Here is a 26261-nt window from a genome sequence, read left to right as displayed (position 1 = left end):
TATATTCTATAATCTATATCTTTATATTCACTGATGATGATGGGGCAAGAGTCTGGACTCCAGACACAGAAAGTCATATGTACATGGATTTATGAGTGAACATATGAATACACATGTGTGCACATGCACACACACAGAACCAGCTGGCTCTGCCTTTACTGAAATACCTTGGCATGAATCACACCTGGCACCAGGTCCCCCACACCAGTCCCTCAGGCCCAGCTCTGGCTCCCAGCAGGTTACCTTAGATATGCCCTCTCCTCTTACTTCTCTGCTGTGGTAAACCCAAATGACTTTTCATTTCCAAACTAACTGCAAACTCAGAGTTTGAGGTGATTAAATGCTGCCAGTGAGGTTGTGGTTCTGGAAACTTCCTCCCAAATAGTGTAAATACAGGGAGTGCTGCGTGCCTGGGCACAAACAACACACCCAGGGCTGTGCATATTGAGAACAGTACAGCTGTGTTCATTTCTGCAATCAGACCTTTAAAAGAATGCAGCAATTATAGTTACCAAGGGAAGGGAAATCAGCATTTACTATTGATTTTTATAAACAAATGCAAAAAAAAAAAAAAAAAAAATCACAACCCACAACACACCCTGAAGGAAATAAGTACGTCTTAATGTGCCCATCTTAAAATAAAAGCTCTGACTGGAAAAAAAAATTAGAAGTTCTCATGGAGTGTAGGGTAAGGGTGAATGACAAAATATCTTTCAAATGTCTAGACCTCTTGCTGCTATGATGTTGACCTCCATAGAATGGCAAGGGAACCAAACAACATTTACTGTGTGCCTACTATCCATCAGATACTGTATTAAGCAAGCACTTAACACATATGGAAACTTTGGTTGCGTAGTGGTTAAGAGCTACGGCTGCTAACCAAAAGACTGACAGTGAGAATCTACCAGGCGCTCTTTGGAAACCCTATGGGGCAGTTCTACTTTGCCCTAGGGTCGCCAGAACCAACTCGACAGCAATAAGTTTGGTTTTTTTTTTTTTGGTTAACATATATTTACTATATACATAATGTATATTATATAAGTATGTGTATAGTATCTTCTAATTCTCAGAACAACCTTGTGAATTTGGCGTTCTCATCCTCATTCCATAGATAGGAAACTGCAGAAAAGAAAGATTAAGTCACCCTCTCAAGATTAACGACTGCACCGCCAGGGCTCCAGCTGGCTGCTAACCAAAAGGGTAGCTGTTCGAATCCGCCAGGTGCTCCTTGGAAACCCTACGAGGCAGTTCTATTCTGTTCTATCGGGTCGCTATGAGTCGGAATCGACTCGAAGGCAACAGGTCTGGTCTGGTACCAAGATCAAACAGCTAGTGCACGGCAGGGTCAGGTCCCTCAAATTCTTAATCCTAAGCTCCTGCCACTGCACTCTCCTGCTTATCACCTTTTCCAAACGTGAACAACTGCACCTCCAAACCTGGCCGGAAAGTCCCTGAGGAAGTCATTGTCAGAGTGTCCATTTCATATTTCTACAGAATATCCAATTGGAAAGAGCCTTGGAAATGATCCATTGCAATCTCCCCCCAGAAACAGAAGCTCAGAGATACAGGTGATCAATGCCCCAGGCCACACAGCTGAGAAGGAGGGCAGCTCAGTCCATAACTAATGTCCTCTTTCTTCCTCTGTCTCGGGAGCGAATGGCTCTCTCTATATGTGCGTGTGTGAATTTTTTTAAACAATAAAATTTCTATTCTTGCCTGAGTTCAATTGAAAGAGAGCTGGGGAAGTATTACCTTTTGATCAAGCAGATTTACTCGCTGGAAATGCAAGTGCCGAGTTCCTCTAATGTACATAATCTGCTTCTACAAGATCTTACAAGAGAATGAATAAGAAGTGATTAAATCACAGCAAAATGCTTTTATTTACAATTAGAACTCAGTGCCTCAAACACAAACCTCCCACCCAGATATTTATCCCGAAGATAAACATCCTGTCTACATATTGCCATAACTGATTCCTAACGGCAGAAAGTGTACATCTAAGCACTCGTATCCAGGATATAAGTGATGACTTCCCTACCAAGGGCTCACACACCCTTGTATGGTGATTTCTGTCCTAGAGTCCTAGGCCTGAGCTTTCTATTGGGTCTGGATTCAAATCTAATTTTCTCTTGAAGAAAAAAAAGTCATAAACTCAATTATAGTTGATCTCCATGATGTTTTGAAAAGAAACTCCCTCTAATTTCTACAAACTGAAACGTTAAAGGTAATAAAAATGAAGTTCCACATTAAAGCAGAAAATGTCAAGATGAAAGAAACTTGAATATCCTTTCAAATTAAATTATAAACATAGTTTTGCTCTAAGAGTCTTGTGGTTCAAAGCCTCTAAGATGGAGATATACCAAAAAACCAAACACACTGCTGTCGAGTCCATTCCGACTCATAGCGACTCTATAGGACAGAGTAGATCTGCCCCATAGGGTTTCCAAGGAGCACCTAGTAGATTTGAACTGCTGACCTTTTCGTTAGCAGCCAAGCTCTTAACCAATACACCAGCAGGGCACTATAAAGTCCTCCAATTATTCTTGGCACAGTGTGGTTAGGGGTAAGTGGGAGAGAACTGAGTGGAGTTGATAGGAATCAGACCTTCTCGGTATGTAATCTTAACATTGAGAGCAGAGAGAATGGATATGAGGTCAGCACTGACCTTCAGTTAAGACCAAAAGCCAAACTTCAGCACCTACAGACTTGTGCCTCTTCTACCCCTACTTTTACCATTCCCATAATGATAAAATTATAGGAAGAGGGTTCATTTAAATAACCATTTGAGAGGTCCTTGATATAGGAAGAAGAGACAATAAGAAAGAAAATATGACTGCATGACAGTCTTTTGGTACCTAGGCCAGACTCCTGAAAGTACAACTTCTGCAATAAGGGGGTTGTGAAGCTTTGTGAAGGAAACCGTGGTGGCGTAGTGGTTTAAGTGCTACGGCTGCTAACCAAAGTGTCGGCAGTTTGAATCCGCCAGGCGCTCCTTGGAAACTCTATGGGGCAGTTCTACTCTGTCCTATAGGGTTGCTATGAGTCGGAATCGACTCGATGGCACTGGGTTTGGTTCACTGGGTTAGCTTTGTGGAACCTACGGACACGTTAGCTTCTGCTCACCACAATATGGAAACGAAGAAGGCATGGGATTTCCCAAAGCTAGATGGTCTCTGGGTCTTATTTCTTTGAACCTCCATGGCCCTGAGTCCTCCAAGCAGCCACTGCTGAGGGCAACTGCCATGGTCTGTGGGGATGACCTCAGTGGCAGCAGTGTTTGGGGCAACAGCTATAGCACAGGACTACCATGTGTCAGGACATCACCTGATACCACAGGTATCTCTTACTGAGTGGGCAGACCACAGCTATCTTGCCTGGTTTCATTTTTTTAAGGAGCTGCCTTACTTCTTCAAGAGATATAAAGACCTGCCCATAAAGCAACGCTCCTTAGGTGGCCAACAGTTACTCCTTCTGATCCTGAACTATTTCATCTCGTCTACTGCAGGGCTCAAGCCTCATTCTTCTCTTTTTTCACCTCTTTTGCTACCTGCCCTGTTATACCTTCAATTACATTCTCCAACACGCTACACAACTCAACTCTTCTAGCCTCCATCACTGGCCCACCTCTTGGTTCAGGCTCTCTTCTCTCCAGCTTAATGTTTCTACGATTGACGTTCCCTTTCTGCCCAGCCCCCAGGATCTCATCTCCAGCATGCTGTCCCTTTCCCATCTCCCCCAGACTTGAACACTTGGTCCTGATGAAACGAAATGGAGGACAAGGTATTTTCCCAATCCCCAGAGGCCTACCAACATTGTGTTCAGCAACAGGGGAGGCAGTTAAACATACATAACCTGCTGTTTCATTGATATCTTCTAGGGTTGATGAAAGGTACGTGTGAGTAGATCTCAAAAAATGAATGCATAACATATAGATATTTAAATTGAGTATAATTTTTATTAACATTTATGCAACTCTCTGGACTAAATACCATGTTCTATCACAAAGTAGAAAAGAAGAAAGTAGGGTAAAAGTCTTCTTCTCATTCACTTGGTATCTTAGTTACCTGGTGCTGCTATAACAGAAATACCATGAATGGGTGGCTTTAACAAATATATTTTCTCATGGTTTAGCAGGCTAGAAGTTTGAATTCAGGGAGCTGGCTCTAGAGGAAGCCTTTCTCTCACTTTTGTAGGCTCTAGGGGAAGGGCCTTGTCTCTTTTCAGCTTCTGTTCCTCTGTGATCTTCACATAGTATGTATCTTCCCCTCCGTTTGTGCTTCCATCTCTGTGCTTAATCTGCTCTTTTTTAACTCAAAGATGATTGGTTTAAAACACATCCTACGCTGGTAATGGTCTCATTAATATAACAAAGAAACTCCTATTCCCAAGTGGGATTACATCCCCAGGTATAGGGATTTAGGATTTACAACACGTATTTTTGAGGGGACACAATTCAATCTATAACACTTGATAAGGAAAATAAGAAAGCAACAGTAAAAATAACAAAATAACTCAAGAGAAAAATGGAGTTATTATAACAACAACAACAAAAGGAAAGTACCACAGAAAAGAGCATTTAACCAAAGATTCTAATGTGGCACTTCCTCTCTGAGCGGACTGATGGGAAACCGCACTTTAGAGACAAAATCAATGAAACAGTCAATGAGTGGGAAGTAGGGACGCAAGAGTCCCTTAGATCTATAAACCATCAGCTAAATGAACACAAATGTGTTTAAAGCCTTCCTTCTTTGAAGCTACAATATTATGAAATGTTTACAGTATTTGACTCATTATAAAAATTCACTCTTTTGAAGAAGTAGTAAATTAAAGACAACCACTAATTATATATACTATACTACATAGCAAGTTACACAAGATCAAAAACTAGGAAATCCATAGGGTTAAACCAAAAATCTTTTACAATTCTGCAAAAACTCTAAGACTAGCCTCCCAAGAATTTTTCATTCTAGAAACTTGTTTTCATCATTGGACTTTCTATGATGTCTGGAGCATCCTTATTATATCATGTGACAGACGACCTTGCTCAGACCATACAAAAAAATGTATGAAAAACAAGAAAGAGCTGGCTTACAATGGGTACTCTTGTTGCTGATTCTATCAAAACTTCACGTCTTTCTAAAAATCTTTAAACAGCTTTTTGCTTATACAAGTGGCTGATACTGGGTCAAACCAGCCAAGAAAATCATTCCTGTAAGCTTCTGATTTTCTGTTTTTCTTCTCCAGGAATCATGGTTCATAAAGACAAGCTAGGACTTGGCAAAGAGACTCAAACCAAACCCAGTGCCTTCAAGTCGATTCTGACTCATAGCCACCCTACAGGGCAGAGTAGAACTGCCTCATAGAGTTTCCAAGGAGCGCCTGGTGGATTCGAACTGCCGGCCCTTTGATTAGCAGCCATAGCACTTAACCACTATGCCACCAGGGTTTCCTGGCAAAGAGAAAGGCAAGCTAGAATTCTATCTGATGGAGCAAGTGACAATGTTTTGGCCAAGGAGGGCCAAATTTGTGAAAGGTTCACACTGAATGAACTCCAAATCCTTGTTTTTGTTCCACTAAGTCTTCTTAAAAGCATAACGGAATTAAAAAAAAAAAAAAGGAAGGAAATTCTGATTTAAAAATATATATATATATACTTTCCACATTATGAACATTCTGTTTTCAATGTAAGGAATTATTATTTCTTCAGGAGACTGGGGGAAAACATGGGGGAAGAAGGAAGGTCCTTGAATTCCCATTGGTGCTAAAATAGAGTCTCACCCATGTCTTTGTGATGGGGACAATGATGCCAATTACTGCATGTGAAGCTGGACAATTGTCCCCATAATGACAAAAATATCTGCTAACCCAATCATGCGCCCAGAGGGTCAGTACCTTCTCTCCCCTTTGGGAGATAAAATTATAACCAGCATTTTGCTTTTTTGAGAACAGAACCAGAACAAGCATGGTTAGTTTAATAAAGGTCAATGACACCAATAGTCAGGATAATAAACTTAAGGGAGCAAGTCAGTAATTCCTCACATTTTCACCAGTCCCAAAGGACCCTTCTAGAAACTTCATGTTTTGAAATAAATCCTGTATTTATTAATTATTTATTTTCCAATATCTAAGATACACATAACTCTCAGTCAGAATTCCTGATGGGCATGAAATAACCAGTATTAATAGCTTTACTTTATGTAATTCCAGGCAAAGACAAAGGAATGTAATATCCTGGTTAAGCTGTGTAACTTTATGATGGATGGATGTTAGGTTTTTTTTTTTTTGAATACTGATAATAACTCTTGGAGCCCTATTACTGTTGTTATGGAGCTCAAGAAATTCTGGGAAGAACACAGACTTCTGTTTCCTTAGCACCTTTCACATCTGTGTGCACCTCATCATTGGTCCTATCAGGTCCTCCTTATCTTTCTCAAGGTACATGAATTCCTTTCAAACTAGTCTCCCTGCCTATGGTCCCCTTCCTGAAGTCAAAGTGACCTATCTAAAGCTTGAATCCCATAGCATCATTTTCTAGTGTTCCCCCACCTCACCTTCAGGACCAAGGACAAACTCTTCAACCAGGCAAAGAGCAGCCAACCCCATGTCTGACCCCTGCCTTGCTCTCCAGTCCCATCATTCCTCACTCTTCCTCCATAAGAATCTTCCATAGTCCTTAGGAACCATGAAGTTTTAATTTATTTTCTTGGAACCTCTTTCCCTACTTTGTCTGCCTGGGGCAATTCCTACTTACATTTGATGTCTTAGCAGTGACACACACACACAAAGTAGTTACCTCAGGAGAGGGGAGCAGAACAGACTTTCCTTTTGACTTTATGCAACAGATTATTTTTGTAACTTAATATAAGGATGTATTTCAAAGGTCACCCATTTAAGAAACCTCTCATCCTTCTTTCTCCCCATCAAGGCAAAGGTACTATTACACATTATAAATAATATTAAAATACTAAATTAAAATAATATCAAGTTATTCAATTGGATTAAACATTAAATCATACATTATTCAATAATTCGCTTCTGATATAAATCACCACTCCACTAGTCTTCCTCTCTGATATAAAAGTATAAATATAGATAAAATATTTATAGGAGCATAAATATAAAAATATTATACTGCATTACATTTAGGAGCTTACAAGTCTGTCTTTTTCTCTGGACCCAAAGTCCTTGAAGGTAAAATAAACCATGACTGATTTATTTCTTTATTTTAGAACCTGACACAGTGCCTGGAACACAGTAGGTGCTCAGTAAATGTTTGTGGAATAAATCAGTGATGGTCTCAGGGAACATGGAATTGAGTTCTGCTGCTGCCCTTTACTATCTGGGAGACCATGGCAACTCACTGAACCTCTCTGGGCCCCAGTCTCCTCCTGTGTAAAACAAAGATAATAATGGGATGTTTAAGATAGTCCTACAAGGACCACAAGACTGCTCACAAGGTGACTGTGGGGACCAAATGAGATGGCCAATCAAGAGTCCAAGCCCACTGCCATTGAGTCGATTCCAACTCATAGCAACCCTATAGGACAGAGTAGAACTGTCTGATAGAGTTTCCAAGGAGCGCGTGGCAGATTCAAACTGCCAACCTCTTGGTTAGCAGCCGTAGCACTTAACCACTACACCACCAGGGTTTCCAGCTAATCAAGAAGTGGTTCATAAACTCTAAAGAGAAAACACAAATATTCCATTCTCATTATTATTCTGAAGTATGCTGAGAAGGGGTGCAAAGTGATTGCAGAAGACAGTGGTGGTAACTGCATGGGTGTTTGGGGGCACTGGGAGGAAAAATACTGATCAAGCCCTTGTGAATATAAATGAAAAGGACCCAAAAGGGACAGGTCCTATGCTTCCAAACTATTTCAAATCCAACCACTTCTCTTCTCTCCCCTGCCACCTCCCACACATCCCAGCACCGTCTTCTATTGCAATTGCCTCTAACTGGTCTTCCTGCTTCCTCTCTCGCCCCCCTGTGATCTGTTCTCCACACAGCAGCCAGAGAGATCTTTTATTAATGTAAATCAGATCATGTCACTCTCTTGTTTAGAGCCATTTGATAGTGTCTTTTTTACAGACGATGAAACCCAATCCACACTCCACAGACCCCTGTGTGGTCCTATATGATCTGATCCCTGAGATCTCTCCAACCCGATTTTATACAATTCTCTCCTTTGTTCATCATACTCCTATTGGGCTGCCTATGTCAGTTCCCAGAACCTGCCATATTGAACTACTTCTCAACTCTGGACTCTACACATACTGTTCCCTTTGCCAGGAGCACTCTTGCCCTGGCTTCTCTCTTGGTTGCCTCTTCTTTCTTTAGGTCTCTTCTCAACTATCGCCTCTTTAAGAAGTCTCCCTTTTCCATCTAAAGTAGATCACCTGTTATTCCCTCTCACTATACCGTTATTGCTTTCCTACCACCATTAACCATCTTTATAATTTTATTTATTTACTATCTGTCTTAGCCACTAAATTATATACTTAATAAAGAGAGGAAACATAGCTATCATGTTTACTATGTTATTTCTAACACCTAACAGTGCTTGGCAGACAGTAAAAATCCTGTTGCCATCGAGTTGATTCAGACTGCTAGCGACCCTACAGGACAGAGTAGAACTGCCCCGTTGGGTTCCCAAGGAGTGGCTGGTGGATTTAAACTGCTGACCCTTTGATTAGCAGCTGAGCTCATAACCACTGCGCCACCAGGGCTCCTCAGTAGATATAGGTACTCAGTAAACGATGGATGGATGGAAGGATGGATGGAAGGATGGATGGAAGGAAGGATGGATGGATGGATGGATGGATGGATGGATGGATGGATGGATGGATGGATGGATGGATGGATGGATGGATGGATGGATGGATGGATGGATGGATGGATGGATGGATGGATGGATGGATGGATGGATGGATGGATGGATGGATGGATGGATGGATGGATGGATGGATGGATGGATGGATGGATGGATGGATGGATGGATGAGCAAGGAAGGGAGTAAAGAAGAGCTGAGATCTAAGGCATGAAGCAGGACCCTGTAAGATGAAAAGGTTCATTTAGGTTGGCAGTCCAGGGGTGCTGTAAAGACACTGAGGATATGCCTTATATAGAGACTGCTAAGAGAGAGGGGGCCTTGGAAACCAAAGGTGAGAGAACTGTAGGCAGAATTTACCTTCTTCATATTTTTTTTCCTGCTTGGAAATACATTTAAAGACCTATAAGAGCACTTGGCATGATAGGCATTATATACCCATTACCATCGAGTCAATTCTGACTCATAGTGACCCTAGAGGACAGAGTAGAACTGCCCCATAGGGTTTCCAAGGAACAGCTGGTGGATCTGAACTGCTGACCTTTTGGTCAGCAGCCGAGCTCTTAACCACTGCACCACCAGGGCTCCAGGCATTATATAAGTGTTTGTTATTATTATTTCTAATATTATTATTCCAGCAACTCGGAGTCCCAGGGGAGGCAGCTGACTCTGTGTCCAGATGACTGGTAGAATGTCACAGAACACTGAACAACTCAGTCAACAGAACAGCTGAGGACACTCAGAGTCCTCCAGCCTCCCATAGAGCAGGTTACTGCAGGCAGGACTGTCCTCTGCTCAGCAAGCCCTCCCTCCCAGCAACACCTGGCCAGCTGCCCCACTGCCACCCAAGCCATCATCTCCCACAGGCACAGCTATGCAGCTTCTGAGACTCCCCAGATATGAGGAGAAGCTCCTGGTAGCTGGTGGAGTATGAGACCAGGGGAAATCTTTCAGCTCTGACAGGCAAATTTCAAAGCCTGTTTCTAAAATTGGCTGTTATAGGCTCCTTTTCACACCATCCATCTCTACTCCTGTTTCACCCAGCGGCAAGTGCATTGTTGTTCACTGTCCTTGTGACCTCAAGTGATTTCACTGGTCAAAACTGTTAATTATGGGCTAGAAGAAACCAAAAATAAAACCAATGTGATAAGAAGGGAGAGTATGTGATGACCAAGCTTTCTGTCAAATGGCTTGTATTTTGTCTTCAAGATCACATTACTGCAAAGAAAAACAGAAAACCCAAAAGGGAAAGCAGGAGCTGGGAACAGTCCATCCATCAAAAATGGACACACAGGAAGTGACAGCAGGTGCCACATCAACAAGCGTTTAGGTTTGCAATATGCGACAGTGTTTAATAGCATCTTATCTGCCTTCCTATGGGAGAGATTCAAAAGCATTTCTGCCTAAGGCGACTGTTTCAGGATTGCAGGAAAAGTGCTACCTTTCAAAGGCAGCGGGTGTAAGAGAAGAAAGACCTCCCAAGAAGGGCGAGAGTGACTCTTCATTACTCACTTCCTGGGCAGGACATCCAACCCCTCTGGGCCTGTGACACCTTCTCTGAAACAGAGAAACAGATTTTACCTGCCTGGAGACAAAGGGTTGGGCAAGAAGACCTCTTAACCACCCTTTGAGGAATGCTTGCCCCCGAACAGAGGACAGATGCTCACTTAAAACATGCATATACAAGTATTTATTAATTTACCCTATGAGACTGTAGGGCCATTCTAAAATGCCCTGCTTCATCTGCTGGATTTGAACCAACATTTAAACTTTTAGACTAAACTACTATGGCAGACAACCTCTTGCTATTATAATCTCATGAGAACAGGAATGTTATAGTATGTAAAAGAGGGTAGATAGGTAGGGAGGTAGACAGTAGGTTGGTTGGTAGGTAGGTAGATGGTTGACAGATAGATCACAGAGAGACAGACCAACTGACTGATCGACTGACCGAGCTGAGTTTGGATTTATTTTTTTCAGGGTAAGTTTAAAATTTGGGTTAGAAATGTGCCAAATACATTCGGACAAAATCCTGAGACTCCTGAAACTTCAGGGTACGGTGACGATGACCACTCCCTGCACCACCAGCCTCAACTTCTTGTATTATTTCCAGAACCACCAGCTTTTCAAACAGCACTTGAGTTTTCTGCTGTTAGACACATTTTTACTTAAGGTTCTTTCAGACATCAGATCATCCAAGCTTAAGCTCCATCAAGTACAGAGAAATTATCATGGAAGACTCCAGCCAGGCTACCTCTTCCCTGGCTCACTTCTTTCTTATCATGTCTCCGCCAAAATTAGATGTAGTCTAGGCCTGTGGGCAATGAGTTTAGATTCCTCGATCTTCCTCTTCCCTTCTAGACTGAATGCTTTAAGAAGACAAGGACAAGTCTAAACCCTACTGTGTCTGTGACTTCTGCAGCCCACACTGCTCTAGGAATGGAACAGCAGCTTTACAGACATGGATTCATGGAGAATAAATTGAGCACTTACAGTGAGCTTTACATAATTTTATTAAATCATTATAGCAGCTGTGAATTAGGTATACTTTATCATCAATTCTATTCACAGACAATGAAACAGGCTCAGGGAAATGACATAATCTTCCCAAAATCTCACATCTATGAATGGCAGAGCTTGGACTGTAAACTTGGACTTTTGACTTCAAGTCCGTAGATTTTAGCAAGTCTGCTCTACTGCCTCATCACAGGCTGGGGGATCACAAGTTCTAGCTGACTACTTTCCATAAGCCCCCAAATCCTGTTGCTAGTTACAGCAGGTCCAAATTTAATGTCTTTAAAGCAGCCTCAAGGATGAGAATAAATAGTCTTACCATAAAGGTACTGTTCTTTAGATGAAGTATACCTGGTACAGCATCAGAGCAGAAAACTCTCTTAAAGAAATGTATTCCCAAATTCTGGGTGCATTTTTATTTAGCTAGAATAAAAGGTTTCTCTTGATTTGCAACAACTCTCCAAGCCCCACAGAGCAATCTAAAAATAATTTATACTGTCAGATCAAGCCTTGCACTATGTTTTCAGAAGAGACGGCAGATAAAATTGGTATATAATCGGTCTTCACCATTTCCATGTAGTTTCTGATCTGTGTAGGAGAAGGGAATGTGAAAGTAATGCATGTAACTAATTTTTGGTGGGAGGATCCTATGAGGAAGGCATCCTGCTGGCCATCTGATGCTTAAGGCAGGGTCCTGGCTCTGAAGATGATGTCAACTAATAGAGACAGACACATGCACTAATAAATGTAGACTGAGGTAAAATGGGAAACCCTGGTGGCGCAGTAGTTAAGTGCTACGGCTGCTAACCAAGAGGTTGCAGTTCCAATCTGCCAGGTGCTCCTTGGAAACTCTATGGGGCAGTTCTACTCTGTCCTATAGGGTCGCTATGAGTTGGAATCGACTTGATGGCAGTGGGTTTTTTTTTTTTTTTTGAGGTAAAATGTGAAAAGGGATGTGGCTACACAAGCAAAATGCCAGAGAGGTGTGGAGGATGAAGGAATTCTTCCACATGGCATCATCTGGGCAGAGGTGGCACTGAAGATGCCAAGCTCTGAACTGTGCTGAAGATTTTGGCAAGTGAACCCGATGTGAGTAGTGCCCCCAGGAGTTATGCAACACAGACGCAAGGAAAAGAATAAAATAAAAAGGCCTGTCAAAGTACGGGAAGTACATCATTAACTCTATTTATGGAAGCAGAGATTTTATAATACTGTTTTGCCCTCTGAAAATGGGACCCTTTATAACATAGAAAAAAAAAATGTTGCCACTGAGTTGATTCTGACTCATAGTGACCCTACAGGACAGAGGAGAACTGCCCCATAGGGTTTCCAAGGAGCGGCTGGTGGATTTGAACTGCTGACCTTTTGGTTAGCAGCCGAGCTCTTAACCACTGCACCACCAGGGCTCCCTTTATAACATAATAGGTCTATTACTCAATTTCTGCACGTTCATCCACAACAATAACGGGCAGCCCATTCTCAGAGAGGTTGTCATTCCCTCTCACGGTCTGATCTAGGAAACTTGTCCCCCTGCACCTTCATCTGTCAACTCCTACCCTTCCATTGGGTGTCAGCTCTGACAGTACTCCCATGGGAAGACTTCTCTGCACCCCTCTTCCCTGCTCCTATAGCACTTGTATGCACACTCTTGTCATTTCACCTACCCTTTTACTAACTGGTCCTGGCTCACACCCGTTTACACTGTAAGCTTCTCAAAGGCAGAGAAAGTGTTGTGTTTACCCCAGGGGCTTCACTGCCTAGAACATAACAGGAAATCAGCAAATGTCTTCTGAACAAATTTAATAAATAAAAAATTAATCTTAGGAAAATTACACATTTAGAGGGTAAGAAGAAGACATCCAATGATCTTTAAAGTGATCTCAACTCTGAGATTCTATAATTCTAAAAGAGCCAGAGGAAGTGATAATACCTAGTCAGAGAAGTAGAAGAATAATGAGGCCAGATCACAGCAGAGAAGAGCCTCGTTAGGACCCTGAAAAGGACACAGCACATCAGAATCCATGCCCTAGTTAGAGGGTACTTGCACACCACAAGTGGCAGTACAGCATAGGGAAGGAGTGTGTGGGCCCTGAAACCTGACGGCCTGCATCCAAGACCCAGATCTGCCACTATGAGCTGCATGACCTTGGGCAAATTAGCTAAACTATTAGTGCCTCCGTTTTCTCACCTGTTATATAAGAATAATAACAATGCCTCAGTTTTCTCACCTGTCATATAAGAATGATAACAATGCCTACCTCAAAAGATGGTAACAGTTATTATCTACCTTAAAAGATAAGAACAGCATCTACCTCAAAGGAGTTCATTATATGAAGTGCTTAGAACAATTCCCAGCACGCTGTATGTTCTAAAAAATGTTAGCTATTATAATAATTATTCGAATTTCCTCCATAAGGCATTCCAGCACCATAATGGCCTTTTTAGGGGACTTGCTCGGCCATCCCTCTCCTGCAGGAAAGTCACCACACAGTTCAATAACTCAAAGGGATGCTTGCTTGGGCAGACATGCCTCCCTCCTTCGGTTTTCTGAAAGAGTAACACAAAACAAAACGAAGAAGCCAAGAGAGTCGGCCTTCTCCGTCAGAGGGGAGGATGTTTCAGGACCAGTTACGCTACGGGCTTCATGCAGATCAGCTACCAAATAACAATACAGAATCTGGACGTAGTGCTTTTTTAAAAACAATATTCTCAAGTTGATAATTATTCGGCTTTATCCCCATTATCCCTCTAGCTTTCAATAAATACTTTTAAAAGCAAATGCAGCTTTGATTTTCTTTTATCCAAGTTCCTTAAAAGCTGATGATCTTTCCATCAAAAACACCTCTCCTCAAATGGCTGGTTACACTCTACTCCTTACTGTGTCCTTTTGGTAGGAGCTACGTTTTAACCAGGCTGCCAGGCAACCCTTTGGGTACAGAACGAATACATGCTTTTAACCAGTGACCTTGGCACCCCCATCATAGGATACTTGTCAGATTGCATCGCATATTCAAAGAGCATCTTTCGTGCTCAGCATTGGAGAGGCCGTCAGACACCACCGCCAAAAGATTTCTCAATGTACTTTCTACACATCCAAGTGAGGGGTTTTGAAGCTCACTGCAATCCATGCCTGTGCAAAACAAAAGTGCTGCACATTACTGATCCTCTCGCAGTGGCCATACAAATCAAAAGGCCTTTTTCCCCCTCGCACTAAAGACTAACATTTGAAAAGAAGGGAGTAGATGATAAAAGAAACCTTTGCTAGAAATGACAAAAATGCAAAACAAAATAAAGCCATAAACTCCGGAGCTTACAAGGGCCAAAGAGGACCAAGAGAAATTGGAAACAGGGAGACTAGAGAGGAGTCTGAAAAAGCATATAAAGGGACTCCATATATAGAGCCCAGATTCAGACTGGCTTCCTGTGCCAGCTGGCTAGGTCTAAACCAGACAACACATACTTCTGTATAGGATCTGCCCTCCAGTGTTGCTGCTTATAATCTAGATATTAATGTTTACAGCTGTTTTTAGAATGGACAGAAGGTTCCTGGGTTAATGTTCTGTTTTTACATGAATCTAAACATATTGCCTCTCGAAGACAACTAATTATATGCAGAGAAAGCTTGAAAGAAGACTGTTTCAGAGAGATTTCCACTGTAGAGGTATGCCACCCATATGCTACAGATGGGTCAGGTTCCAAAAGTTGGTCTGAATGTTGTTGGTTAGTTGTCTCGAGAAACTCAATTCCCAAGAGAAACTGTAACTTAAAATTGAAAAGAACCTTAAAGAAAACTGTGTAAAATGGACAAAAATCCCCCCATGATCCCACTGCCCTAACAATCATTTTCATATATTTCCTTCCAATTCTTTTTACAGAGTTACATCTTTTTATGGTCATACTCAAGGGCATAGAGTTTGTAGTCTGACTTACACATTTATAAACATAACCCAACATTTCTGAAGAGTCTTAATAATGATTACACAAATGCTTATTAAATACTTATATACTTTCTCTGAGAATAAGTCAACTATTTTAACATGTTTAGGAGAAAACGCTTTCTGAGTATTAACTTCCGATTCCAGGAGAAGTAACTCCCTCTGTCTGGGCTTCTGGAATCCCATCCCATACTCCCTTGATTTTTGGACCCCAGGGAGATGGACCTCTTCCTGGTATGGTTTTGCTTGTCTTCAGGAGGCATCCTCAGCATGAGGCAATTGGAGGGATTCAGAGCAGGGATGAGGGCTGTAGGGACTCAAAGTGGAGGGTGGGAGTTCCAAGAAGCTGGGAATGCTGACAGAAGCTGGGGCCTCCTATCCTCTGGACCACCTCCTAGACTTCCCTCCTTTGGTTTTTTCCATGGGCCTCAAGAATTATTCCCATTTACTTCTTGTTCCAAGGCCAACAGCTATGTCTTCTGAACAGGGCCTCTTTCTTCCCCAGGCTTTGTTCAATGGAGATAAAACCGGAAACAGAGAGTCGGCATCTCTGTGCTGAGCTCCTCCAGTCTTCACTCAGGACCTGTGTGGCTAACAGTGGGCCTCTGGGCACAAGAGGGCTAGTATGAGATTTAACTACACTTCAGACAGAGAGATCCTGGTCTTAAAAACACCACAGGTGGGAACACTGAGGAAGAAGAGGCACCTGGGTGAAAGAAGGGAGCTTTGGTGAAAGAGGAGGGTGGAGAGAAGGGACAGGATTTAATTCACATGTATCTGAATGATTTCCTCATTTGATAACTGTTTACTGAGGCACCAAACATGGGCCAGGAACAGTTTTAAGTACCTGAGATACATCAGTGAACAAATAAAAATCCTTGCCCTCATGGGGCTTATATTACAGTGGGAAAACACAAACAATAGACATAAAACAAGCAAATTAAATAGAACTCTCCAAAAAACAAATAAACCCATTGCTGTCGAGTGGATTCTGACTTATAGTGACCCCAGAGGACAGAGTAGAACTGCCCCACAGGGCAGTTCCAAGGAGCGCCTGGTGGATTCGAACTGCTGAGCTTTTGGTTAGCAGCCGTAGCTCTTAACCACTATGCCACTAGAGTTACCAAATAGTATGCTAGGAAGTACCAAATATTATGGGGGAAAAGAATATGTTAAGGGGAATTAAGAAGGTTGAAAGGACTGCTTACAACTTCAGATAGGGTGGTCAGAGAGGTCTCACTGAGAAGTGAGAAGCCGTGAAGAAGGTAATTCACCATGTTAGAGAAAGTATGAAAGAAAGAGAGGGATCCAAGGTTTTAGCCAGAGCCCGCAGCTCTCAAGTGTGATCCATGGACCTAGAGGAATAGATTGAAAGGCACAAGACAAGAAGGTGAGAGACCAATTAGGAGGCTCTTGCATAATGTAGACATGAGATGATGGCGTGAACAAGGCTCTGGAGATGTAAAGAAACTGATGAATTTTAAAGGTTGGGGTAAAATTGACAGACTAAAAGAATGAAAGCTTCCAGATAAACATTTTGTGACATATCTTCAATATCCATTCTCTCTGTCTTTAATGGTGTAGAATTTTTAGCTGAACACATGGATACCCAGCTAAGGATTGTATTTCTCAGGTTCTCTTGCAGCTAGGTGTGGCATATGATCAATTTCTGGTCAACTAGATATGAGTGGAAGGGATATTTGCAACTTCGAAATTGTGCCCTTCAAAGGAAAAGTCATGCCTTCCCTTTCTCCCATTTCCCCTTCCCACAGGCTTCTGTATGGAATCACTGGCAGAAGCTAGAGCAGCCATACTGCATCATGAATGACAAAATCAATCCACACACCAACGCAGGATTGCCAAACTTGAGTTGCTCATGAGACAGAAATATGCTTCCGTCTTGTTTAAGCCTTTGTATTTGGGGTTGACTTTGTTACAGGTGCCTTACCTTTAGCCTAATCAATATGAGTTCTTTAAGCTATTCCAAGCGCAAAGCCCTAATGCCAATGCTTACCAATCCCAAGAAGCTAAGACAGTATTCAGCTGGGACAAATTTAATTCCAACCTGCCTCTGCCTGCTTATTTTTAAAATACCTGTACAATATCTAAGCTTCAATGCCCTGAGTCACTGCACAAGAAGCTCAAGTCTAGAGTAAATTGCTGCTTCTGGAATTAATATTTATTTTTTTTTTTAATAATCCATTGCTTCTCTTTCAATCAAGGAGGCCCAATTCTACATCACTTCTGAAGCTGAGGTCTCAGGAAAACATATCATGTTATCTGCCTTCAGGGCAAACAACAGCATCACCAACAAACTTCTAATGTTCTATACAACCTAGCAATCATCTCCTGATTGACCAATGAGCCAGGTCTACAATGACTTCCCCACCAAAAGGAGACAAAATCTAGCTTCAAACTGGCACTGAATAGAAACATACTTCACTCAAAGGCAAATACTTGATATGTAGGAGTCTAATAAATCACCACTGAATCTGGAGAGATTCAGCTGAAACCTGTCCAGCCTCAGGCGTGCAGCCAACGCTCAAGTGCTGGCCACCAAGCCCTTACATGTTCATTCAGCAAAACTCAGAGTCCATTTGGGAAGGTGGTCACTAGTGGGGGCCTTGCAGTTTCTGAGGGCTCCACTGCATGAAATGTGCTCATCCACAGTCACAGTGATTTGACTTAGCACTCTTCTTATTCATTCCCTGAACATCGAGCTCTAGGATTGAAAAAGAAAAAAAAAAAAAAAAACCTGCAGAGAAGCAAGTGAAGGGGCAGTGGAGTTTTATGGCAAAAATCCCTGTTAGCGTGTGGATCAAAGGGGAAACTGATACACTCTTAGAAATAACATGCCCATTTAGCAAAATGGCCTGAAGTCTAATAAGATTGGAGTCAAATAAGTGCATTTGCTTCAAAATAGGCAATCAGAACATCGGGCGAATAGTGAAGTAGCGACAGTAATAAAATTGAGAGGAACGAGGCCATGACTGGATTGAGACCACGTAAAGAACAAATATTTCTTGAATAGCTAAAGTCAGACCCAGGGAATGTCATGTGATAAGACAGAGTCTCTGTCCTCAAGAAGTTTACCGTCTAGACTGGGAGACAAACCAGCAAGCTCAGTGCGAGGAAGAAAACAGTGCCGTGAGCAGGGTGTGGAGAAGCTCCCCGTCCAGGAGACGACTGATGGGAAGGAACTTCCTCCAGAGTTGACAGAGAGAGAAAGCCTTCCCCTGGAGATGACACCCTGAACTTGGATTTCTAGCCTACTGAACTGTGAGAAAATAAATTTCTTTGTTTAAGCCATCCACTTGTGGTATTTCTGTTACAGCAGCACTAAATGACTAAGACAATTAGTAAAAAAAAAAAAAAAAAGGAAATAGAAGTTAATGTATTAGAGAATTTGCATCATTCAGAAAATCTAGAATCCTGGAGGAAATTTGGAATAATCTAGATCCAATTCTGTCATCATCAGGAATATGCCTAAGTCAGCCAAAGCACGTGTGAATGAGAATCATCACAACTCTTGCAGGGGACTGAAAATCAGGGTGGGCTGCCTCTGCCCACTTCTACAACCAATGACAATCTCTGTGGAGTCATGTGACTTCCTCACCCTGTCTCTTTAGCTGAAAATGAGGATGTTGGGTGAGAACAATAACTGTGAAACACACTTTTAAACTACATTCCACAGTAAAAACTGGCATTGTACATTGTGACCTAGTATACTCATCTTAATTAAGTGCAATGTATTTGATATTCTTCTATTCTAATCCTTTTTTTTTAAAATTATTTTTACTGTACTTTAAGTGAAGGTTTACAGAACTAGTTTCTCATTAAACAGTATACATATTGTTTTATGACATTGGTTAACAACTCCACATGTCAACATTCTCCCTTTTCAACGTCGGGTTCCCTAGTACCGGCTTTCCTGTCCCCTCCTGCCTCCTCATCCTTGCTCATGGGCTGTTGTGCCCCTTTATTCTCGTTTTGTTTTATGGGCCTGTCCAATCTTTGGCTGAACGGTGAACCTCAGGATTGACTTCATTATTGAGCTGATAAGGTGTCTGGGGGCATACTCTCAGGGTTTCTCCAGCCTCTGTCAGGCCAGCAAGCCTGGTCTTTTTGAGTTTGAATTTGTTCTATATTTTTTTCCAGCTCTGTCTGGGACCCTCTATTGTGATCCCTGTCAGAGCAGTCGGTGGTGGTAGCTGGGCACCATCTAGTTTTACCGGACTCTGTCTGGCAGAGGCCGTGGTAGATATGGCCCATCAGTTCTTTGGACTAATCTTTCCCTTGTATCTTTAGATTTCTGCTTTCTTCCTTGCTCCCAAAGGGTTGAGACCCTGGAGTATCCTAGATGGTCGCTAACAGTGTTTTAAGACCCGAGATGCTACTCACCACAGTAGAATATAGAACATTTTCTTTTATAAACTATGTTATGCTAATTGAGCTAGATGTTCCCCGTGACCATGGTCCCCACAGCCCTCAGCCCAGCAATCCAGTCCCTCAGGAAGTTTGGATGTATCTATGGAGCTTCCATGACCTTACCTTGTTCAAGTTGTGCTGGCTTCCCCAGTATTGTGTACTACCTTACCCTTCACCAAAGTTACCACTTACCTATTGTCTATTTAGTGCTTTTCCATCCCCACTTCTCCCTTTCCTCATAACCATCAAAGAATGTTTCTTTTTGTGTGTAAACCTTTTCATGAGTTTTTACAGTAGTGGTCTCATAAAATATTTGTCCTTTTGTGATTGACTTATTTCACTCAGCATAATGCCCTCCAGATTCATCCACGTTATGAGATGCTTCACAGATTCATCGTTGTTCTTTATCGTTGCATAATACTCCATTGTGTGCATGTATCACAGTTTGTTTATCCATTCATCTGTTGATCGGCATCCAGGTTGTTTCCTATTTTTTGCTATTTAGAACAATGCTGCAATGAACATGGGTGTGTGTATGTCTATTCATGTGACGACTCTTACTTCTCTAGGGTATATTTCTAGGAGAGGGATTGCTAGATCATATGGTATTTCTATTTCTAATTTTCTAAGGAAGCCCCAGATCGTCTTCCAAAATTGTTGTATCATTTTGTATTCCCACCAGCAGTGCATAAGAGTTCCCATCTCCCCACAGCCTCTCCAGCATTTGTTATTTCCTGCTTTTTTGATTTGTGCCAGTAATGCTGGGGTGAAATGGTATCTCATTATGGTTTTGATTTGCATTTCTCTACTGGCTAGCGACCGAGACCATTTCCTCATGTGACTGTTGGCCACTTGAATGTCTTCTTTGGCAAAGTGTCTGCTCATTTTTTTTTTTTCTTTGCCCATTTTTTAATTGGATTATTTGTCTTTTTCTTGGAGAGGAGCTGGATTTTCTGTACATTTTAGAGATTAGACCTTTGTCAGATTTGTAATAGCCAAAAATCCTTTCCCAGTCTGTGGGTCCTCTCTTTTTATTCTTTTGGTGAAATCTTTTGATGAGCATAAGCGTTTAATTTTTTGAAGATCTCAGTTATCTAGCTTATCTTCTGGGGTTTTCTAATCCTTTTTTTTTTTTTTTTTTTAAATGCTGGTTAGACCCACTAAACAGATTTCATGTCCCCAGTTTGTGACTCACAGTCTGTAAAATTCCAGACTAGATAATCTCTAACGGCCCTTCATTCTAAGAATCATCAACATGAATCACCCAATATTTAACACACTCCCAAAACCTACTGCCGTCAAGTCAATTCTGACTCATAGTGACCCTACAGGACAGAGTAGAACTGCCCATAGGGTTTCTAAGGCTGTAATCTTTATGGAAGCAGACTGCCACATCTTTTTCCAGTGGAGCAGCTGGTAGATTCGAACCACTGACCTTTTGCTTAGCAGCCAAAAACCACTGCACCACCAGGGCTCCTCATTTAACACATTACAATTTTCAAAGTGATTTCACAGGGTTGTCTCCTATGCTCCTCCCAACAGTGATGTAACATGGGCCGAGGAGCTCATGAGAGTCATCACAGATCACGTGGCAAGGGCATGGCTGAGCCAGGCCAAAACCCAATGGTTGCAAAACAGCAGCTAATGCCCTGCTTAGTAGCTCTTCTCTCTCAGAGAATTCTACCTCCTGACCATCCTCTGGCCCAAGCTTCAACTTAAATACCTCTCCCGATCGTCAAATTGAGCGTCAAATCCAGTGAACTCATTCCAAGAATTTTATGTTAAACTTCGCGTTCATGCCCTTGCTAGATCCTTCATGAAACATACCCCAGTGGACCGTTGTGCAGAGAGGGAAGACAGATGCATGAAACTCAGTCCCCGCCCTGGAGTCGCTTACTGTCCAGTACAAAAAGATCTATCCACAAACAGATTCGCGAAGCACAGCACAGAAGACGTTTGTTTCAAAGCTGCATTTATGTTTTCTTAGTGACAACCTCAGTTGTTCCATTTAACCTCAGCACAGGCCTCCCCATCTGGCTGATGGACAGCACCAAGTTTCAAGCCTTCCCTGGAGACTCTGAGTGCTGGAGACCAACAAGACACCAAGAGGGTGCACTCCAGAGGGAAGTAAAGGACAACCACGGCAGCTCCCTGGCAGTGCAGCTACCTCTGATGCTTCCCCCAGGGTCAGTGAAGGAAAAAATGCCAACAGACACTCTCAGCTTCACCCTGTAGTCCCTCCTTCACCCCAGACCAGCATCAACTGACTTCAGGGCTATATTAAAGATATCATTTAACATCACAAAAAGCTCAGGTCCCCTAGATTTATGGACAACTTGCCATTTCTATTATTTGGGAGAAAAAAATGTATCAAGGAAAAGGGACAGGGACAAGAGTGCTTTCGGAAGACAAGTCTAGAGTTAAAGAAAAGCACTGAAGTCCTTCCTTTACTTTCTTAACTATTTACAAAGCAATGAGTTCTGGTTGGTAATATGCCAGTGCTTCTAAATCAATTATTGTCAAAAGGATTTGGAACCTGAAGTGAGAATTTGTTGTTTGGTTCTCAGCATCCATTCCTCCTTTCTCTGACAACAATCCCCAGATTTTACTGTGGGGGAACCATAATCCCTTTACATAAGCCAGCTGGTGTGGCTGGGGCCAACCCTACCTTTAACTCAAGGGGTGATCCCTGACTGGCTTAAGTTCTTTGTGATTGGTTTGAGAATGGGCAGGGAACCTAATCAGAGTCAGTGAGACTTCAGAGAAGGTGTCCTTCCCCCCACCTGTCCCCCTCCCCCACCCGCAAGGAGCTACCAGAAGAGAATGTTTCTGTATCCCTGCACAGTGTGGTATAAGAATGGGAGACAGAGGACTGAGGCAGCACTGAGGTGACAGACTTCACTGAGGATGCAAGTGACATAACCGACAGCAGAGCAGAGAGAGCCTGCAACCTTACGGATGTCCTTAGGACTACTGGATCAAGCCTTGCCAGCAACCCTTCCTCCAGATTTTTTTTTTAGTCAAAAGAGTTTTATTTGTTTAGTTTTAGTTCTTTGTAACTTGCTACCAAAGTAATTCACACTGATACAAACACCTTAAATATCCCCAAGTAGTAATGTAACAGGATTTAAGGTCTCTTAAAAAAAAAAAAAAAAAAAAATTTTTTTTTTTTTTTTTCCTGAGGGAGACAGGGCGTTAGTGTGATAGGTGGAGACAGAAAGATTTTTTCTTAACTTTTATTAATTCTGCAGGAAACAATCACAATACTTAGCATCTATAGGGTTGTTCCTTTTTTCTCAAAAATATCTTTTCCATGTAGATCACCTTACTTGAATTTCATGATCCTGAGTCAAAGAAATCACTTAAATGTTTATTTTGCAGTCATTACTTATTTACCAACCTTTACATCATTTAAAACATAATTTCAAATTCAGTAATTCATTTGATTGTCAGAATAACCAAATGCGGTGGGATTGGTGGGTCTATCATGGCATTTAGGCAGGAGAAAGTTGAGCCTTAGAGAAGTTAAATGAGATGCCCAAAACAATCTGAGGAAGTGGATGATGGGGGTGAGAAAGGGGGAGACAGGCCTCAAATCTAGGTTTCTTGCTTCCTGGGTTTAAATACCATCCTATGTCTCCCTGCTTCTCTGAAACAATGATACTAAACTCTGCTCCCCCAAAACAAATGTCTGTGCTCAGGTTAACGCACAAATACCTAGCAATGGGCTACGCTTGACCAAAGCACCCAGATCCCGAATGAGTGGCAGAGCCAGAACTAACTAGCTGGTGACCTTGGGCAGTCCCCCTCTGTCTGGTTTTCTCATCTGTAAAATGAAAGGTCTCAGCTGGGATCTCTGATACCCTTCAAGCTCTAAAAGCTCTCTAATTCTAGCTCTTCCTCTCTCCCCACTCCCAAATTAATCTTTTCCCTAAAATAATAATTATAATCTTAAAAAAATAAATAAACCATTGCCAGGAAGTCGACAGAGTAGAACTGCCCCACAGGGTTTCCAAGGAGCAGCTAGTGGATTCGAACTGCTGACCTTTTAGTTAGCAGCTGAGCTCTTAACCACTGCGGTGTTTTGTTTTGTTTCTGTTTTTTAATTATACCTTAGATGACATTTATTCTCACTGGGTGCCAGGTATTGTGCTAAGAACTCTACTTCCATTAACTCTTTAAACCTCAAAACACACCGAGACAATCATCTCTCTCTTTTACAAATGAGGAAATGTGGACTCAGAGAGGTTAAATGAACTGCCCCAAATCAGCAGAATTACCAAGTATCAGGGAGATCTGACCCCAGGTGGGACAGACCATGAAGACCTTGACCCAGTCTGAACTGTTCTCAAGAGGAGATTAGGCTCCCCGCCTTACTAGTCACCTCTCTCTAACTATGGGGGGCGGGGGAGGCAAACTGAGTCACGCCAAGCCCCTGCAAGGCCACAACCAGAAACCGCTAGAAGGGCTCCCGGGGAGGATCCTTCTCAGGCCCAGGAGGCGGGGCACCCCTCCCCGCCTGCCATAGGATCTCCACTCAGGCCATCCGTCCCTCCCCGTTACCTTGTTGAGATGCGGGTTCCTGGTAACGTCGTATCCGCGCTTCTTCAGGGGAACCGGGCGAGCCGGGCCGGCCTTGGAGTGGCAGCCTCGGGTGGGCGCGGAGTTCGCCCAGCTCGGGAGGGCTCCGCAGGCCCGGCCTGGCAGAAGGGCCAGCCGTGCACCCGTGCCTAGCGCGGCGCCCATGGTCCTAGGGCAGACCTGGCACCGGAGAGAGACCAAGGTCAGGGGCGCCTTCCAGCCAGCCAGGTCCCACGCGCGCCGCTGGAAACTGGGCTTAAGCCAGGGACGCGTCCTCAGGAAGAGAGAAGGCGGTCCCGAAGGGTTAAATGCGCCAGGCTTCGGCCCTCCTTGGCGGCCACCTACACGGCTCTCTGAGACGCGCGGCCACTTGCGGTGGCCCAGGCCTAGTCAAGCGCCAGACAAAGCGAAAGCAATCCCAGGAAGCAAATCTGGTGCGGGTGACCGCCCGCGCCACACCCCACCCTACCTTATTCCCGCGACGGAGAGGCGACCGCGCGGCGAGGGGGTCCCTGAGTGCCCAACTTCACTTGGTAGCGTGCCTAGGTCCCCACCTTCCCCGGCCCACCTGCGCTGTGCCTGAAGCTGGTATCTACACGGCCCCGCTACAGGGCAGGCGGGGCGAGACGCCACGGTCGGTTGTTCCTCTCCCGCCAATGGCTGGACCGCCCGGCGAGCGCGCGGGGCTGCTGCGTTCTGGAAAGAACGGTTCTGAGACCTTTGTTCGCAATGCCGAGTATCGGCTGAGAACGCGCGCGCATAGGGCTTTTCACAAACGTGTGCACGTGGCTCTCTAGTGACAAGGTGAAGCTCAGGATGCCTCCTGAGCCTTTCCATCTCGGCAAGGCTGAACGCACAGAGGGGATTTAAGGTTTAGGAGTCAACATGCCCTCTTCCCCTCCCACCATTTTGGGAAGATCCTAGCTCTGAGATTCCGAGTAGAAATTTCCAGGCACCCGGTGCTCTGTGTCGCGTTGCACCATTAGCCGCATGCGGCTATTTAAATATAAGTGCATAAATAAAATTAAAAATCCAGTTCCTCAGTTGCCGTGGCAACAGTTTAAGTGCTCAAAAGTCGCAGGAGGATAGTGGATACGGGATTGAACAGCCCATTTCCTTCTTTGCAGAAAGTTCTGTTGGGCGGTACTGATATAGGGTCTTCAATTACTGAGACCCCCATGGAGCCTGCCAGGGATTACTGGAGCCAAACAGGGACCTTGAAGTCCATCTAACCTTGAATTTAATTTCAAACTTTCACCACAAGGTAGTGAGGAGAGTTCCTTTTAAAATATATACTCCATGTGTGTGGAATGAAATCCAAACTCCTTCCGGTGCCTAAGGGTTACCTTATAGCTTGGATCCTGCTAACTTCAAGCTCATCCCGCGCTCCATCTCCCCCTTTCTGAGCTCTAGCCACACTTGCTCCTACCTGTGCCTCCACCCCACCCAGCTTCCCTCCCACCTCAGGGTCTTTGTACTTGCTATCACCTCAGGGAAACCCAGGTGGCTTAGTGGTTAAGTGCTATGGCTGCTAACCAAGGGGTGGCAGTTCGAATCCACCAGGTGCTCCTTGGAAACGCTGTGGGGGTTGATTTTACTCTGTCCTATAGGGTTACTATGAGTCAGAATCAACTTGTTGGCAATTTTTTTTTTTTTTTGGCGGGGGTCGGGGTGGGGGTATTGCCTCTGCTTGGAATGCTAATACCCCAGCCCTCCAAACCCCTGCCTCATTACTGTCTCTCAAATCTCTACTTAGTTGTCAACACAAAGGGATTTTCTACAGTCCATTCAGTGTTAGCCTCCACTCATGACTATATAGTGCAGGCTTTTCTCGCCTTTATAGAACTTAACACAGTCAGTAATTAGCTTTTCTGATTGTTTTTGTCTATCTCCACCCTAGAACGTAAGCTTCTTGAGAAGAGGCCCTTAGCCTGTAAACTGTGTATCCTCAATGCCTAGCTCAGTGCCTGGCATG

The 26261-nt window shown here is 43.2% G+C and overlaps 1 protein-coding gene across 2 annotated transcripts in view; it reads right to left on the bottom strand.

Moving 5' to 3' along the window:
* ME3 (malic enzyme 3) overlaps positions 1 to 24943 on the bottom strand; it is a 250131-nt gene extending 225188 nt beyond the window's left edge. Inside the window, exons 1-2 of one of the 2 annotated variants that reach the window (XM_049889593.1) lie at positions 24855 to 24943; positions 24269 to 24466 (exon numbers count right to left, since the gene is read on the bottom strand). In XM_049889593.1, coding sequence (XP_049745550.1) covers positions 24269 to 24451 — 183 coding nt within the window. In that variant the 5' untranslated portion in view covers positions 24452 to 24466; positions 24855 to 24943. The other variant, XM_049889592.1, reaches the window with a different exon arrangement.
* Positions 24944 to 26261: the final 1318 nt, after the last annotated feature.

Source organism: Elephas maximus, chromosome 7 (assembly GCF_024166365.1).
Source record: "Elephas maximus indicus isolate mEleMax1 chromosome 7, mEleMax1 primary haplotype, whole genome shotgun sequence".
Lineage (NCBI taxonomy): Eukaryota > Metazoa > Chordata > Mammalia > Proboscidea > Elephantidae > Elephas > Elephas maximus.
Note: the sequence above shows the minus strand (reverse complement) of the source record. Positions and strands in the feature narration are given on the sequence as shown.